The sequence below is a fragment of the Colias philodice genome, chromosome 20 (genome assembly GCF_061535455.1).
Source record: "Colias philodice isolate Cphi_HAF_F1 chromosome 20, ilColPhil1 Martin Lab GWU primary, whole genome shotgun sequence".
NCBI classification, from domain to species: domain Eukaryota; kingdom Metazoa; phylum Arthropoda; class Insecta; order Lepidoptera; family Pieridae; genus Colias; species Colias philodice.
In genome coordinates, this window is record NC_143105.1 from 895,946 (window position 1) to 914,578 (window position 18,633).

The 18,633-nt window shown below is 33.6% G+C and overlaps 1 protein-coding gene across 1 annotated transcript in view; it reads left to right on the plus strand.

Moving 5' to 3' along the window:
• The window catches only part of LOC149479223 (proclotting enzyme-like), a 28,857-nt gene extending 12,106 nt beyond the window's left edge, over positions 1–16,751 (plus strand). The window contains exons 4-9 of the mRNA XM_089707995.1: positions 8,271–8,523; positions 10,962–11,094; positions 13,872–14,035; positions 14,462–14,563; positions 14,750–14,934; positions 15,310–16,751. Of these exons, the coding sequence (XP_089564121.1) occupies positions 8,271–8,523; positions 10,962–11,094; positions 13,872–14,035; positions 14,462–14,563; positions 14,750–14,934; positions 15,310–15,456 (984 nt within the window). The 3' untranslated portion in view covers positions 15,457–16,751. The remainder of the gene's footprint in view (positions 1–8,270; positions 8,524–10,961; positions 11,095–13,871; positions 14,036–14,461; positions 14,564–14,749; positions 14,935–15,309) is intronic.
• The last annotated feature ends 1,882 nt before the right edge of the window (positions 16,752–18,633 follow it).

Here is an 18,633-nt window from a genome sequence, read left to right on the forward strand (position 1 = left end):
CGTGAGTTAGTAACGTAAGATGTTTCTTCGGAAACATGTCAAGAGTCCCTAGGTAATAAACATACTAAAACCCCGGGCCACTAGGAGGAGCCCCGGAGTGGGGGGAGGGGGAAAATGGGTCCATTTTTTCATTTTTCGCTTAAATCTCAAAAACGGTACATGTTAGAGAAAAACTTTCAAGGAAAAGTTGAAAGGCCATAAAATTATCTACAAGTTGTACCTGAATTATTTTTTCCTATATCCTACCGTTTCTGAGTTATACGCAGTAAAACATGATTTTGGCTCAAACAATTTCCACATCAATCGATCAAAAAATATTTCTTTCTTCCAAAAAACTCAAAAGTGCTACTTGTGACCGGTACTGATAGATTGCTCTTAATTAGGTCTATAATTGGTAAAATAAACACATTCCTCCATGGAAGCCTTTAGGAGGAATCGATTGTCAAAATATTATATTATGGTAGTTTGAGTTACTGAACTTGATCTTTTTATTTTTTTCTTCCAAAAAACTCATAAGTGCAACTTGTGACCGGTACAGATAGATTGCTCATAGTTGGGTCTATCATTGATAAAAATACCAGATTCCACCATGGAGGCCTTTAGGAGGTATTGAATTTTATTAGGGTAGTTACGATACATGAACTTTTTAACTAACTACCCTAATAAAATTCAATTCCCCGTAAACGCCTCCATGGTGGAATCTGGTATTTTTATCAATGATAGACCTAATTATGAGCAATCTATCTGTACCGGTCACAAGTTGCACTTTTGAGCTTTTTGGAAGAAAAAAAATAAAAAGTTCATGTATCGTAACTACCCTGATAAAATTCAATTCCCGCGTAAACGCCTCCGTGGTGGAATCTGGTATTTTTAGCAATGATAGACCTAATTATGAGCAATCTATCTGTACCGGTCACAAGTTGCACTTTTGAGTTTTTTGGAAGAAAAAAATAAAAAGATCAAGTTCAGTAACTCAAACTGCCCTAATATAATATTTTGACAATCGATTCCTCCTAAAGGCTTCCATGGAGGAATGTGTTTATTTTACCAATTATAGACCTAATTAAGAGCAATCTATCAGTACTGGTCACAAGTTGCACATTTGAGTTTTTTGGAAGAAAGAAATATTTTTTGATCGATTGATGTTGAAATTGTTTGAGCCAAAATCATGTTTTACTGCGTATAACTCAGAAACGGTAGGATATAGGAAAAAATGATTCAGGTACAACTTGTAGATAATTTTATGGCCTTTCAATTTTTCCTTGAAAGTTTTTCTCTAACATGTACCGTTTTTGAGATTTAAGCGAAAAATGAAAAAAATGGACCCATTTCCCCCCTCCCCCCACTCCGGGGCTCCTCCTAGTGGCCCGGGGTTTTAGTATGTTTATTACCTAGGGACTCTTGACATGTTTCCGAAGAAACATCTTACGTTACTAACTCACGCACTCTAGACCCCCCTTGGAGGGACTCATTCAATGGACTATAACCAAATTAATCAAAATAAAGTTCTGGAGGAATGTGTGTCGTCACTGCGTATGTTTATTTAAAAATAGTATCTATACTCGCTATTTCGACAGACTTTTTTTACGGATTCGTGCTCTATACTGTTTCCCTAATATTGTTTTTTTTTATATATTACATACTGTAGACAGTTTTTACTTTTTTTTATTGTTTTATAATATGTATAGATTATCATTAATAATTATAAACAAATAATAATAAAAAGACATATTACATAATTTGTGATGATTTCAACTTCACTGTTTTATACAATTATTATGTGTTCCGTTTGACGTCCGTAGTCCATTATGAGAGTACATCGCCTTTTTCCCCGTGAAGTCGCTAGATGGTGCTAGTTTTAAGCCCGTCACGTGGTACCGCCGCCAGCGCCGCGAGTGGTGGGAGACAAAACTCACCACAGTCCCAGCAAGCCACCAGAAATATTCTCATTGTTGCGTCGTTTTTCAAACCGTACGCAAGTCGTTAGATTATATGTAATTTTAAAATACTGTATTTTAAATTACATATATACATAATTTAAATTTAAATAATAATTTTATACGAACTTTCGAGATTGAAGTAGAAAGTTCAGTTTTTTCTTTTTAGTTTTTATTTAAGTCCGTTACGTTTCATAGTGAAATGAATATTCAAGTGTTACCTGCGTTATCGTTATTTCAAACGAATAACGAAAATCGGATTTATTTGAAGTATAAATCTGCAACCACGAGCGTGGCATCGCGACCATAAGTCTATAGCGCAGGCCAAGGGCCTACCGAATCGTGTCGAGCGTCTTAACAGCGCGTTTTCTACGTGTTCCGAGCTGAGTTCTTCTTGTTCGGGGTCCAGCGACGACGAGGAGCCGCCGCAGCGTGTATGGCGCCGCCAGCGCGCGTTCAGCCGCTCGTGTGCAGGTTTGAGATTTTGTCTCGACACGGTGAGTCATGTTATTAATACATTATACGTGATTTACGATGATTTCAATACAAATCTTTCAACGTTAATGGTTATTACTGGATGTTACGCGTTAGATAACCTATTTTCACAAATATCGGTTTTAAGATAGTATATTAATTGCCGAAAGCAGATTCGAAACGTGTTTCGATCTTTTGATTTTATTCCTCCTTGAATCGTATTCGCTACGCGGACATTCTAATTGTATGTGAATTGTGCCTTCCTTTTCCGAATTGAGGGTAAATATCAAAAACGAATTCTTAATCTCGTTAGATTAGAAAATTCATCCGATACGAGTCGAATCAAGTAGAATGTAGTTGCCTATAATATCTTGTAAGCACAATAGAAATAGGTAAATTATTACGAATTTAAATTCATATAAAATTCCTCCCGCTGTGGAAAGAATTTTTAACTTACTAACATGATTAGTAGCATATGCAGATAGGCGGATTTGATAAGTTGGTTTAAAACTCGTCACAATCAGTTTTTACCAGTACATTCAATAACCGTTAAGATCGACTTTTTAAGTCGTTTCAAATCATTTCATGAATACAAAAGTTAGAATCAGGGGAAACACCAAAAGAATAAAAAGGGGGGGGGGAGATTTTCAACAAATAAAAGCTCAAATTAATCTCGTCACCCTCGAATACCATGTAATTCGAAAACCAGCCATAGTTTTCACTTAAGAGGTAATAATACTTATTTATTCTTTAACTCTGACATCATACTTTGTCTTTGAAGATTCAAGTCACTATTGAAAATCAGGGGTTCGTCAAACGAACACCATGACCATGTTAATCACCCCTTTTCATAATTAAGAAAAGCAAGTTCTGCAAATACAGAGTAATTTTCAATTTCACACCCACTGTTAACTGTGACATGACATACTCAACATAAAATCATAAATTTTTGTATTTGCGAGGCTATCGACTACCCGTACGTATCGACGCCTCCTATATCCTTGTATCACTATTGTATACCATATCGATATTATAATTATAAATACATCATAAACGAAGGTCAATTACTTAAGTTAACGTATCAGCCCTTCGGGCTAGCGTCAGCTCAAAGAATGTTTGCAACAGTCACAAACTGGACTGCTGAAGAACCAAGGGACTATGGCCTTTACTTGGTGATCTACATCGGCAATGATTTGCGTTCACCAGAACAGCCTGTACACCACATTGAAACGAAATGAAATGAAATGAAATGATTTATTTTGCAAGAAATGTGAAAAATTTACATATGTTATATTGTTTCATTATTCCGCACAAATCGTCAATTGATTGGCTTGCAGAGACTTTGGAATTGCAATTCAACTCAATTCAATTCGAAATAAAGTTCGTCTCTAACCGACTTTGGAATATAAATCCGATAGAATCTATTCTGACACCCGAGCGTTGCTAAGATTTTCTACGAATGGTTTGGAGCACGGAAGCAAATTTGAAATTGGCGATGGAAATTAAATTGAAAGTGTCAGTGCCTAAAAACAGGCTTAATAGCAGGCAGTTGGTCCCTCAAGCAGGCATACCACCTCTTAGGGTTTCTCAACTTTGCAACCTTCATCACCCTCCGGGGAAGGTGCACTGCCGCATGCTATAGCGCCAAGGGAACGCCTCTCGGGGCTTATTACCTTTGCAACCTTCATCACCCTCCGGGGAAGGATGCACTGGCGCACGCTGCAGCGCTACAGAAACGCCTCACAGGCTTATCACTTTTGCAACCACTATCACCCTCCGGGTAAGGATGCACTGGAGCACGCTGCAGCGCTACACGAACGCCCCAGGGGCTTATTATTATTATTTTTGCAACCTCCATCACCCTCCGGGGATGGATGCAGTGGCGCAGCACGCTGCAGCGGTACAGGAACGCCTCTCAGGCCTTTTATTTTGAAACCTTCATCACCCTCCGGGGATGGAAGCACTTACGCACGCTGCAGCGCCACAGGAACGCCTATCAAGGTTTGTCATCGTTGCAAATTTTATTACCCTCCGGGGAAGGATGTACTGACACACGCCACAGCGCTACAGGAACGCCTCTTAGGGCTAATCAACTTTGAAACCTTTGTCTTCCTCCGGGGAAGAATGAACTGCCGCTCTTGTTAAAGATCTATTTCAAAAACATCTTTTAAAAGCAAGTAAGTGAAAAAACAAGTATAATATCTACCAGCCGTATCCAATTCACAGGATAGTCTTGGCAGTGAATGAAAGGACCTTGGACCCAGTGTCATTGAAATGTTTGCAGTAATAGCTTTCCTAATCTTGACTGTCGAGGTAGTAAGAAAAAATTTCATTCAAAGGCAGAACGAAATCTCTTTGACAAGAGTTATTAGTTTGAACGTTTGAACACTTCACAACCTTCTAGGGCTGTACAGCTAGGAAGCCGAATTCTCGCGCAATTGCACCGGCTCCTAATACAACGTGCTCGAACAGTCGACACAAACATTTCCATTCAGAGGGGAATTCTACAAATAAATTTTAATCACAGCTCAAACAGCTTACGTTATTTCAAGTAAGACAGTCTTAAACAACCGGCTCTATTGCCTCGAGTTCATTATAATAGTACCCAAGTGGAAGAAACCCTCTTTGCACCCAGACCTCAATAGGCGTGCTACTATCAGGATAAGTCCTCTCAATCGTTCACTGACAAACACGCATAGGTTCAGCTCCAACGCAAATACAGAACCTACAGCTGAAAGTCTGGCTCATTTTGAATAGGTCAACCTGTTGTACACCTTGATGGACAGCTTAAAAAAAAAAAAAAAAAAAACATACATAGACTGCTGGTGACCACTGACCAGGCTATAAAAGGATGCTAAATACTTAGCTAAATTATGTATAACTGACGGTTTAGTACACTATTCTTATACATAAAATCAGTCAGTTTGTATTAAAATAAAATTATATTAAAATTTCATCTGATCATTTAAGCAAACATTACCTTAGGGTATTTCCTTAGCTAGAACCATGCTAGAACAAATCTTTCAAAATTACAAATCAGGAAGGCAAGGAAGGTTATTCAAAAACTCTTATCGAGATATTTTTAAAATAAATCAGCATAATAAAAATAATTATTTAACTATGTGATTTATAAAATTAATAAAAAATTGTTTGCATTTATTAACGCGCAGCTACTATAGGTACTGTGATTACTGTTATTAGCTTTTGGACGTGTTCTCTATTTATTCCTGTTTACATTGCAATTCAAAACAATGGGTCGAGAGTGAAGACGCGTTTACCTCGCATTCCGCAAGTTAGCTAAATTATTGTCACATATTATGTAAATATGAATCCAGTTTCAAGCGCATTTTCCAATCCATAAGAGGTTCTCTGACTAATCTGTTTATTACTACACAGCATCCGGTGAGACCAGCTACAGCGGCTATCATAGGTGGCAGGGTAAAGTGAGCTCTTTTAGAGTCGAGTTTGAAATTTGGGTAATGTTACATAGTTATAGTAGCATCATCAATCTATTTGGAGAAATATCTAGTTATATCTAGCTATGTTTATAAACATTATTATTTACGTACAAATTTTTAAAGAATATAATAAAGTCGATCACAAGGTGGGATTCGAACCCCCGTCTTTCCGCCACAGGGTGGAATTATTATTATATTATTGTCGTAGTGTATCTAATACTAATCAAAATAGAAGTCATTAGTAATCACAATCGAGATTTTTCAGCCTACTCAGGTTTAAGTGCATATTATACTGATTAAAATGTTGACAAGATATACTTGTAGTATATTTATGGATGTATTTTATGCATGGTATTGAGACAAATTTTCAATAATTATCAAAGTCATGATTTTATACATTATATACTTTGTTTATAGGATGTATATAAGCTTTTTGGGGGCATTACTCTATCACATTGTTGCATCTTATTTATCAAGCCACCAGGAGATATCAAACAACTCTCTCATAATGGACTACGGACGTCAAACGGAACACATAATATATAAATTTTACCTTAAAATAAAATTTGTATTATGTTTCCTAAGACGTCCGTAGTCCAGATAAGGTCTTCCTGGTGTTATTTTTGCACCATTCATTCCGTGTCATTTATGAGACGAACAATGAGAATATTTCTGGTGGCTTGCTGGGACTGTGGTGAGTTTTGTCTCCCACCACTCGCGGCGCTGGCGGCGGTACCACGTGACGGGCTTAAAACTAGCACCATCTAGCGACTTCACGGGGAAAAAGGCGATGTACTCTCATAATGGACTACGGACGTCTTAGGAAACATAATACAAATTTTATTTTAAGGTAAAATTTATATATTTTAGACAACATACCTACTAACTACCGAAAATACGCGTTGAACGAGCGAAGAATATTGTGTATAATTTAGCGTGCGATGAACTTTACGTACGTTGGATGAGCCGGGTGTATGAGGGTATTGTGAGGGCGCGCGGCATGGCGCGTAATGTGCGGGGCTTAATCGTAGAATTATCTGGCTTTATACGCCCTCTTAAGACAATGTGGAATTATCTAGCTTGTGTAAGTTTTTAGTTTGAGATCTTTTGACTTAAAATATCGATGAGGCCACGTCATTATGTGTGCAAATTAACAAACGTCTAATAAAACAGAGGGCCATCGGTGACTGGTCTCATCGTCTTCAAATGTTTTCGTTTGAATGTCAAGGTCAATTGCTTTTGGATACATGCGAATAACCAATTTTTAATTATTTTCATTATTTAGTTATACGAGTTATATTATACTAGGTTTCCGCCCGCGGCTTCGCCCGCGCAGTCAAAGAAAAACCCGCATAGTTCCCGTTCCCGTGGGATTTTCGGGATTGCGTCATTTTCCCGGGATAAAAAGTAGCCTATGTCCTTTCTCGGGTATCAAAACATCTCCATAACAAATTTCATGAAAATTGGTGCAGTAGTTTAGGCGTGATTGAGTAACAGACAGACAGAGTTACTTTCTCATTTATAATATTAGTATGGATTGTGTCAATTTGTTAATTTTGAAGATGTCTGACCGAATTACAATATTATGAACCGATTTTGATGAAATTGTATTGTGTTGATGAATTATGTTTTATTCGTTTCCATACAAAAACGGCGGATCTGAGTGAAATATGGCACAAAGATAGATTATTCCAGAGTCGTATTTTTTATAGGCTTTTTTATATAGACAAAATACGAGTTACGAGTGAACTCATTCGATACAAACAATTAAAATAAATGTTAAATTTAATTCAAGGCATGTAGTCATCATGTACATCATATTTTATGTCTGTAATTTATTTGATGGTCCCATAAAATAAATCTCGATGGATTATAGTCTCCATACAATATTAAAAGTTGTTGTGAATTGATAATTTTGTCTTGAGATTTTGAAAACAAAAAATGCTGTTAAATATTTTGACAAAACTATCTAAGAATATTTTTCTTATGAAAAGCTACTGATTGCAATATTAGAATAGTATGATACAATCGTTTATATTTAATAAGTAACCACGACTTTATTGAGTAATTCACTGTCTTATTTGTACCGAATGTTACTGATTTGCGGGTCTACACAGATTAGCCTCGCGAAGTATTTTCTTAGGTAAACTGTGTGCTGGGTGTCTGTGTGGATATGAATATTATATACCTACTAGCCTATAGCCTTCCTCGATGAATGGCCTATCTAACACGGAAATAATTTTTCAAATCGGACCAGTAGTTCCTGAGATTGGCGCGTTCAAACAAACAAACAAACTCTTCAGCTTTATAATATTAGTATAGATTAAATCCCAAATTCGGGTCTCTACATTTATCTCTAATCTTTTTATCATCATAAAAGTATCTTTCATTCAATCTACAGGTGTGCTGTCCGCTCCCTGGCATTCCAAACACGCCACCAAACACGCCACCAACCGCTCCCCCAACCGCTCCCCCCACCGCTCCTCCCACCGCTCCCCCCACAGCCCCTCCCGTGACGTCAACAGAAACCGCAGCAGGGAAGTCAGCGATGATGACAGACGTGGCAGCCATTACAGCACTACCAGAGCCTCCCGTGTGCGGTGTTAGTAATGCGTCTTTCAGTCGCGTCGTGAATGGGATACCAGCTAAACTTGGTGAGTTATTAGAAACTGAAACATTTACTTTTTTCTGCTAGAAGTACTTCTGAATAATAAAATAGTTAAGTATATCATTTACCATGAGAACGCAAGTGCCTTCAGAGTGTCGAACAGTGAATAGTAATCCTACAATATTTGCTTCATGCTAGGATAATAATTTTCATGAGTATTTAGAGGTTGGAGGTATGTAGTAAGTAGGTTAAAAAGTTCTGAATTGTAGAAACTACGATTAACCTAGTACAAAATTAAAAAATATGTCAAAAGCAAATTGCTTTTCGGCAATTGGCCAGCGCAGCAGATTACGGTCTAGTCTCCTCAATTAAAAGCTTGGGAGCTTTGGGAAAAAATATATACCGACATATAATGTAAAATATTCAAATGATTGATTTCATATTCTAAGAAAAATATCACACAGAAGTACCTATGTATTAAAACATTAAAATATAATAACAACTGTGCATAAAGATGATTCAGATTTCATCTCCTTATGAGTAGTGTCATTAAAAATAATACATAAGTAACGACATGATTGCTGGCTATTAGTCGTATTTACTTACTTGTGTTTTCAGATAAGTGTCCATTAAACACTACGTAATATACGAATATAATACGTAGCATAATATTGACAGACACTTATATTGCAAATATATTGTAGGTTATCATAATATGTAAACGCTATTGGTAATTCACAGCTTCATTTTATGTTCTGTTTAGTTTATCTGTCAGTTAAAATGAGAATATTCAAGGAATATTAGTCAAAAAGTGTCAAATAGGCAATGGGAAACTATGAAAATATAACTATAAAATAACTATATAAGTATATAACTATGAATGGTGAAACCATCCATAAGAATTGTGATGGAATTCTGCTGATAATTATTATTAATCCCACTATATATTTAATTGACGTACGAGAAATAATAATTAATCGTCGTTTAGGTACAAGCACATAATACTTGGATAATAGTAGCTAATGCTAGTTTATGTGTGAATAAAATTAAAATACATTTAAAAAATCCGTCAAATTGATTGAATCGTTAATAAATCATAATTATATTAGTTATGTTTATGTGCTCAATCAAAGTACACGTAACAACATTATGCAAATATTACTTAGAAATATTATCAACCAACCAATAAGATTTTTGTCTGCATAAATTATTGAACTTATTTTAACAATTCACAGTTTCCAATTCCCAAATTAATGTAGTTATAAAATCGAGTGATAAAAAATCCGTTTCGGAATAATAAAAGCTCAAACATTAATAAAATTAAAACTAAACAAATGAACGCGTACAATGTACATATTCACTAGACGAATCATAGAGATAGGTAGTATGTACTACAGAAGAATACCTTTTCTTTTAATAGTAATATTCCCACGATATATGTATGAATAGACACGGTCATTAAGCTCTTCTCAAAAGTGGAGTATTAGCGGAAAAACCAAATAAAAAACGTATGGAAATGTGCATTTGTATACCTATAACTAAATAAATTGAGAAATAATTGTATCAAAATTTTTAACTCATTCGGGTATTCCCCTGTTACTATATACTCATTATACTGTACAATATAATAAGTTATCCAAGGAAGAAATTTGTATTTTTCGCATCATAATACTTTTTTATTCTTGTGCAATTGATGACTTCAGTCATCTATTATATAGTAGACTATGCAATTAAAAAGTTTCCTACGAATAAAAAAATATCTCGAACATCAGATATTTTTCTAAGAGGCTTATTATAAAATTGTTTGTATGAAAATTTTCCTGTTTGTAGTTATGATTCTCTAATTGCTTCTTTTTTGTAACATTTCAATGGCATTAATATGATAATTTTATTGCCCAGTGGTATGAAACAGGTATGAAATTTATTTATCGTCGATTCCTTCTTCCTAGCCATATTATATGCATAACAATTATGATCGATTCATTCTTCCAGGCCAAATATGCATACATAATTTAGAAAAAAATAAATTTTGTGCATGAAACTTGCATTTCACGCTTTTAAATAGTAATTTTACATAGACATTAAAAATATTTACCAAGTCAGAAAGCATTTTCCACGGAATCGACAAATAACATATTCTAGGTAGGTACTCTTTCCAAATGAAATATTTATCATCGTGAATTAAACTTCAATCTATACTTATCTTTACCAATATTATAAAGCTGAAGAGTTTGTTTGTTTGAACGCGCTAATCTCAGGAACTACTATTCCGATTTGAAAAATTATTTTGGTGTTGGATAGCCTATTTATCGAGGAAGGCTATAAGGCTATATATCATCACGTTAAGACCAACAGGCTTTAACTGCGGGTAAAACAGCGAGGAACAGCTAGTTATTTATAAAAAATGATGATGTAGCTGTCGCATAGTAAAACAAAATTATAAGCATTTTTTGCTTGGTATAAACTAATCCTGTATGTTTCCAGGTGACTTCCCCTGGATGGCGTTGCTAGGTTACAGAAGCCGTGGGTCCACCAGCTGGAAATGTGGAGGGTCACTCATCACCTCGCACCATGTTCTTACAGCTGCACATTGCATACATAATCGGGAAAATGATTTGTAAGTTTTATATGTATTTGATTATTTAAGAAGATAGAGCTAATAATGCAAGAATTAGGTATTTGTTTGATTTTAAAAGCTTCCTTTTTTAATAGTTGGATACTATATGGTGTGTGTATGTTGGATACGATAATCATTCTTTGTTGTAAGTATGTCTGTTGTAGATATTCATCTTAAAACCTACCCACGGTTTGGGTTTATAATTTTTACTTGATAATTTGCAATTTTGCTCTAACGACGAATAAATGCGAATCTGTTTTTATTTGCAAAATTATTAATATTTTTATTGTTGTTGTAAATACGTTTATATGAATTTATAAAGCCATAAACTTACGAATTTGTTAGTTGTTCAGTTTCCACAATAAATTTGAGCTTTGCGTAGTTAAACTAGACATAGGTATCTACTAATAATTAACCATCACTAAATTTTCAAAAAAACCTGTTCTATATCATTTAGGTACATAACCAGAACCCAACATCCGGATATTAAAAGTTACGACATCACAATTTGTAGGATTATAAATATGTCTATAGTGGAGGCGATAAATAATGCTCCATAGTATAGGATAATGATACGGCCCATTAGATCTTATGTATGGGCTTGTTTACTACACTTTGTATTGTGTTCGATTATAGGAAAGACTAGGCTTATGTAAAACACGTTTTTATCGCAAACACGTGATTTTACAAGGTTTATTGACATTTATTCTCATTAGGACATAGTTATAAACATTATTATGGTATACTTAATTGAAACATAAGTATAAGTTAATATAATAACATTCGTTTAGGTAACACACATGATTTTTAGGTAAGGTTATTTGCAAAACGTTACGTTATTTTTTTTAAATATTGTTAAAAAAATCTTATTCTTCACCATAATTTTATGAAAAACAGTATCACCCTATATACATTAAGGGGGCGCATAAAGCAAAATAACCAATCTTCTATTAGATGATACGTGTAATATGCAAGACCAAATCTAAAAAATAAAATATATATCAAACTAGATGATATGTTCAACGATTCTGTTTAATCAAAAACATAAAATATTAAAATTTACTCGATAAAAAAAAATCACCAAGTTAGCTCTAATTTTCACACTTTTACGTTTTCTACTTGACATGGTAATACCACAGTATTACCATATTTCCTACAGTAGTGCGACGAATGTACTTGTGCAGAGAAACGGAGGGGAACTGGCGGGGGTCGGGCGACGCGGGCCGCGTAAAGCAATCACGCTGAGATTGCTTTACCTATCGCGAAAGGACGACGCAGTCGTATTTTATGTGTAATAATTTTATTATACATAGGTACTTACATATTCTATTATGGCGCGCACAAACTGTTCCGTTTACGGATGTAAATCTACATTGAAATCCCAGAAGGAAACAATATTTCAGAAAGATTGTATTACCTAATTGTATCTGTTGAATTAAAATCAAAGCTATGTATATGTTGTCCTCATTATTTTCTAATCAGATTGTACATCCCAATGCGAATGCATTACTTAGTTAAATGTTATAAATTATAATATACAATTAAGAACATCCAAAAATAAAGTGTCCACGTAAATAATATTTAGCAGTGCAATATCTATAATTATATATTTATGAACAAATAATTACATCAGATTTAATAATCGCAATTATTTTGAATGTACATATGAATAAATGATTTCATCATAATATTAATAATCACAATTGTTTTATTTCCCATTTGTTGCAACCCTAGCGTATTTTCGTGTGGCAGCGTAAGTACCTACGCTGGCGGCGGCATCGCGCGACATCAAAGGCGATTCCTTACTGTAGGAAATAATATTGTAATACTGTGGTAATACTTATTATGATTTTTTTTTCATAAACAATTATATTAAAACATTTGCAAGATATTTGTCAGAGCATTTTGTGTAATTACTTTTGACGTGACAACGTCTTAAATTAGGTTGCGACTGGGAGTCACTTATGAAAAAGTGTAACGCTCGGTAACGTTACGATGAGTCACCGAACGAGAGAGAGGCCCGCCGAATGCCTTGCGTCTCTCTCCCACTCAACTATGATCGAGAAAAAGACGTTGTCACGTAAAATCTTCGCCCGTAAAACCGACTTTACAGGCAACCATTTTTTTAGTTTTGGTTTTATCTGCGATAAACCACTTTTGGCGCTCTTTTTTTCTCGAGATAAACGTTTGATTTTGTCACGATAAAAGTGGTTTATCGCAGATAAAACCAAAACTAAAAGTAATTACACAAAATGCTCTGACGAATATCTTGCAAATGTTTTAATATAATTGTTTATGAAAAAAAATCATAATAAGTATTACCATGTCAAGTAGAAAACGTAAAAGTGTGAAAATTAGAGCTAACTTGGTGATTTTTTTTTATCGAGTCAATTTTAATATTTAATGTTTTTGATTAAACAGAATCGTTGAACATATCATCTAGTTTGATATATATTTTATTTTTTAGATTTGGTCTTGCATATTACACGTATCATCTAATAGAAGATTGGTTATTTTGCTTTATGCGCCCCCTTAAGATAGCAGGCAATTTTATACACGGCTCTAATAACAAATAGTGTTAAGATATTTTTTGCAGGTGTTAAAATAATAATAAATGCTCTATATAATCTTCATGATATTTTCAAAAACAGTATCATCCTATATAAATTAATAGATCAGTTAGAGCTGGTAATTTTAAACACAGTTCTAACGTCAAATACTTAGTAGGTACGAATTCTGGGGATATTTTAACAATATGTAAATACTTTATTTTCTAGGTATGTAGTGCGTCTAGGAGAGCTCGATCTAGCCAGAGAGGACGACGGAGCGACACCCGTGGACGTTCTTATCAAAAACCTTATCAAACATGAGTTATACAACCCGCAGGCTTTCACCGACGATATTGGCATATTGGTTTTGGAGAAGGATGTTCCGTTTTCTAGTGAGTTTAAGTGTTATTACTTAACTAATATAAAATTTTATGTACTTGCTTATTCTATTTACTATCTATACTATACAGTATAGGTCTTCCTGCGTAGAGTGAACGGGAACTTCTAGAGAAGCGCGCACCATCACATCTTAGCTTACCATCAGGCGAGATTATGGTCAAGCGCTTCCCTCCTGTCAATAAAAAAATGAGGATAGGTCCATATTTACAATGATAGATATAGATAGATTTACAATGATAAGTCCATATTTACAATGATGCTAGTTTATATTTTACTATGCTTATAGTTTGTGAGGGAAACTTACCATAGAAAGGAACATTATAATATATAACCATAGTTAGTTAAATAATGGTATAAACCCCGTTTTAAATCCATAAAATCTTTCAAACGCATTAAAAATACTGTTAATAATGTTTCAGGTCTCATCCGACCGATCTGTATCCCGCAGGACGAGAAACTCCGTGCTCAAACATATGAGAAGTACAATCCTCTCATAGCTGGCTGGGGTGATGTGGCTTACCGTAAGTTCATTTTATTATTCAACTAGTTAATTTTATTATCTACGCGAGCAAAGCTGCACGAGGCCGTATTTTATATTTTGTTATCCCAGGCTAATCCGGGTCAAGTTGCTTGTCGATAAGTGAATATTGTCACTAACCGAAGTTGTGTTAAATACTGTTACTAATAAAACTAATAACAATCTACAGGGGGTCCCAAAGCCAGCCACTTACAAGTGGCCCAATTGCCCGTGGTAACCAACACAGCGTGTGCAAGTGCATACAGCATGTACAAGCAGCAGGTGATCGACGCGCGCGTGCTGTGCGCCGGGCACAAGGACGGCCGCATGGACGCCTGCCAGGGCGACAGCGGCGGCCCGCTCATGCAGCCTATCGTGAGTACTAGCTTGTGACGGTTGCCCATAGCAACGGGCGTGGTTGCGTGTTGTTTGCGTACTATAAAAAAAAATGCGCAAAAAGATCGAGAATCGAACCGACCAAAATCTGTTAAAAATATGACCATTACTTTACTTATATTTGCTTACATCGATATTAGGGTCAATTTATAAGGATAATAACTCTCTAACGAACTTGGTCATTCCAATGAAAGGAAACCATGCAATTTCTAGGAATCTTTTTCATGCAATGCAGACTGCATCTTTTTTGTCAAAATGTAAAATTTTCAATCTCCAGAGAGTCCTATTACGAGTACTTTTCTTCCAAAATTCCACTCGGTATAACATTGACTAATATAAATCTTTTCTTTCCAGTGGAACCCTCAAACATACACCACCTTCTTCTTCCAAATCGGCGTAGTTTCATACGGGAAGAAGTGCGCAGAGCCTGGTTTCCCGGGCGTGTATACAAGAGTCACCCATTTCGTGCCCTGGATACAACAGAACGTTATTGGATCATAAGAAAAAAACGATGCCTTATTTACCTATCAGTCGCTGATAATTTATGTTTAGTTCTTAATCGTAGTAGGTAATTTAAATATAGTAGGGGTAAGGAGAATGGTCTCTAAAGATATGCAATAGGTAGAATGTATTACTTTTATACGTAGTATATTATTATTAGTCTGTGGTATTACTATAGCTTTGGCTTTGAAAAGGAAGAAATTTAAACTTGTAGACGTAGTGAAGTACTCTACATTAAAAATTATTACTGTAAAAAACAAAACTTCAAGTAACTACATACTTGAAGAAATACCTACATATTTACTACGGAAATACATATTTCTGACACGTTCACAAATTTGGATAGAGAAATTAAATTCCCTTTGAAAATTTTTCTTTGCCTCCAACAGCGGTATATTAATTAAACGCTTATTAATTGATATCAATTTAAAATGAGTTATGAGATGGTTCTCCTTAACCTACACTTTATAATAATAATACGGACCAACATTTCGTAATCAAAACCTTTCAATGTTCAGTTCGCATATAAAAAGGGACTATTTGTCGGACATAATATTATATGTCTGGAAGTTGGCCCGGTTGTTATGTATACACTACACTAAGTCACGATATTAATTTAATAAATACTCTTCTATATAGCAATTAGTTATATTGTAACCATAATTAAAACATAATTACCATATAAATACGAACTAAGTAATCAGCAATTCGCGGTTGATTTGTTCCTTGATGGGTTACCAATTATATATTATATTTCAACTGATACTGAATTTCGAACCTCATTTATGGATAACAATTACATATGAATGAATATAATATAAAAATATAATCGCAACAAAGTTGTTTATTTTATATTTAACAAAGTTGTTTATTTATATTTAATTATACTACATTATGTATATTGTATGTATATATATGTTTTAGGTAGACGTTTTGGTTTTCAGCGTTTATGATCATTGTGTGTCACATATTTATTTAATTAAAGATATATAGAGATAATAGTAATAATATATTTTTTTTTTAAAACATAAATCACACATAGTCACAAAATGTGAATAGAAAGTTTGAATTTTATACGTTTTTATTATATAGATTTAAGCTCACAAGGTTGTGATATTTTCTATTTATTATCAAATGTTCAAATATATAGTTGTTTAAAATATTCATACATAATATAATGTTAGAGCCCTTTTATGTATCTATGTATTATATACTTTCATGTATTCATCGTTTTTAGTACTTAGTTAGTTTATATACCAAGTAAAAATTTATTTATAAATTTTATCTTTTTGCTCTCTTTATGTATGTGTAAAATAAGAGTCTCACTTTCCTTGTGATTATACATGTAAGAAAAAAAAATATGTATATATTTTTCATTACGATAAGAAAAAACTGTTTTTTTTTTTTAAATTAAAAGCAAGAAGTCTTTGATAATATAATAAACGATATTGATCGTATAATATGGTTGTTTTATTTTATTTTATTGTGCCATTAGTAGGTATATTTTATATCAGGTTATGCTCATTCTTTAGTAAGCATAATATTAAATTCATCGTCATAATAGAAATATTTTTTACTATGTATAAATAAAATTCTGTATATTGAAGATTTTTCGAAGATAATTTTTATAGAGCGTTAATAAAACCAAATCTGCATTTGAATTTTTTAATCTGTCTTCTTTGTATCTTGACAGCATATCACACTGAAACTACTTTACCGATTTATATGATACTTTGTATCATTAACTACTGCTTTAATGTTGATAGTATAACGTTTAATATAAAACTATATTATTTTTTTTACATTTACTTTGTTATTATTATTTCTTGATGTACAATAAAATATTTTTGTTTATCTGTTTGTTGTATGCATAGATGCAAATTAATAAAGCTTTCCGCATCGATAATAAGTTATATTAATAAGTATCTACTTGAATAAATAAATTAATTGTATGTTTGTGTTTTTTTCCTGCCTCTGGGTTTTCACCAAGTAGCTCATAAGATACAGCGTTTATATTTTTGATAATTGTGATTTCAGATATAAGGCAAATTATCGAATAGGAAGAGATATCTGCTTTAGCGATACAAAAGATAACGTTAATGGTTTATTTGATAAATAGTCAGTTTTGGCAATTATTCCTGTGTGCATGAACGTTCAACATTGCTGATAATATTTACGAACATTTTTCATTTATGGTGTTTATATTAGTTTAAATGTTTCAATCATTTGGCCATTGCTTATTTGTGTAAACAGTTATTTATGTTTAGTTCATTTTAGTGATAGTAATCATGAAAGGTGAGTTCAACTCGATTATTTGTTAAACATATTAAAAAATAAAATATTTTAGAAAATATTGTAGTTTTTCGATTTTCTAAGTCAAATACTTAGGTAATTAGTATTAAACAAAGTCGCTTTCTCTGTCCCTATGTATGCTTAAATCTTTAAAACTACGCAACGGATTTTGATGCGATATTTTTTAATAGATAGAGTGGTTGAAGAGGAAGGTTTATATTATGTATAATTTATTAGGTTTTAGAGACAGCGGGAGAAGCCGCGGGCGTAAAGCTAGTAGTGTCTATAAAAATCAATGTTGCCTATTTGTAAAGTATTATAATTTCTAATCACCATAATCGCAATACATCTAATACCAATATTGCAAATTATTATGATTATTTATTGTGTGAAATAATATCTCGAATTATCATTGCCTTAATTACTCCTAATTAACATAGTTTCATTGATAAAATATGTATATTGTCTTATACATATTTACATTACCTAATGTTATTCTGAGTTACGCAAAATGCTCTCCTTTGCATTTTATTTAAATGTTAATATTTATTCAATTTCTTAATAGAGTCACTGATAGTCTATCGAACACGTTTTTATATATGCTTACATACATTTTTTATTTATTTTAACTAGTAGAAAAACTGAACAGACCATATCCCGAAGTTGTGAAAATAGCGATAGGGATAGTAAATACCTACCTATGTATAGAAAACACTTAAAAATAAATGAAAAATATAAGTTTCTTTCAATGTGACGATTTCGCTAAACATACTCAATACTCATATAATCGATCGATTTGATATATTTTTTATTTAATGTAATAAGGTATCTGTCTCATACTATTTCAGATTTCTATACCTACTGCTTTTAATCCATTATTCCGCA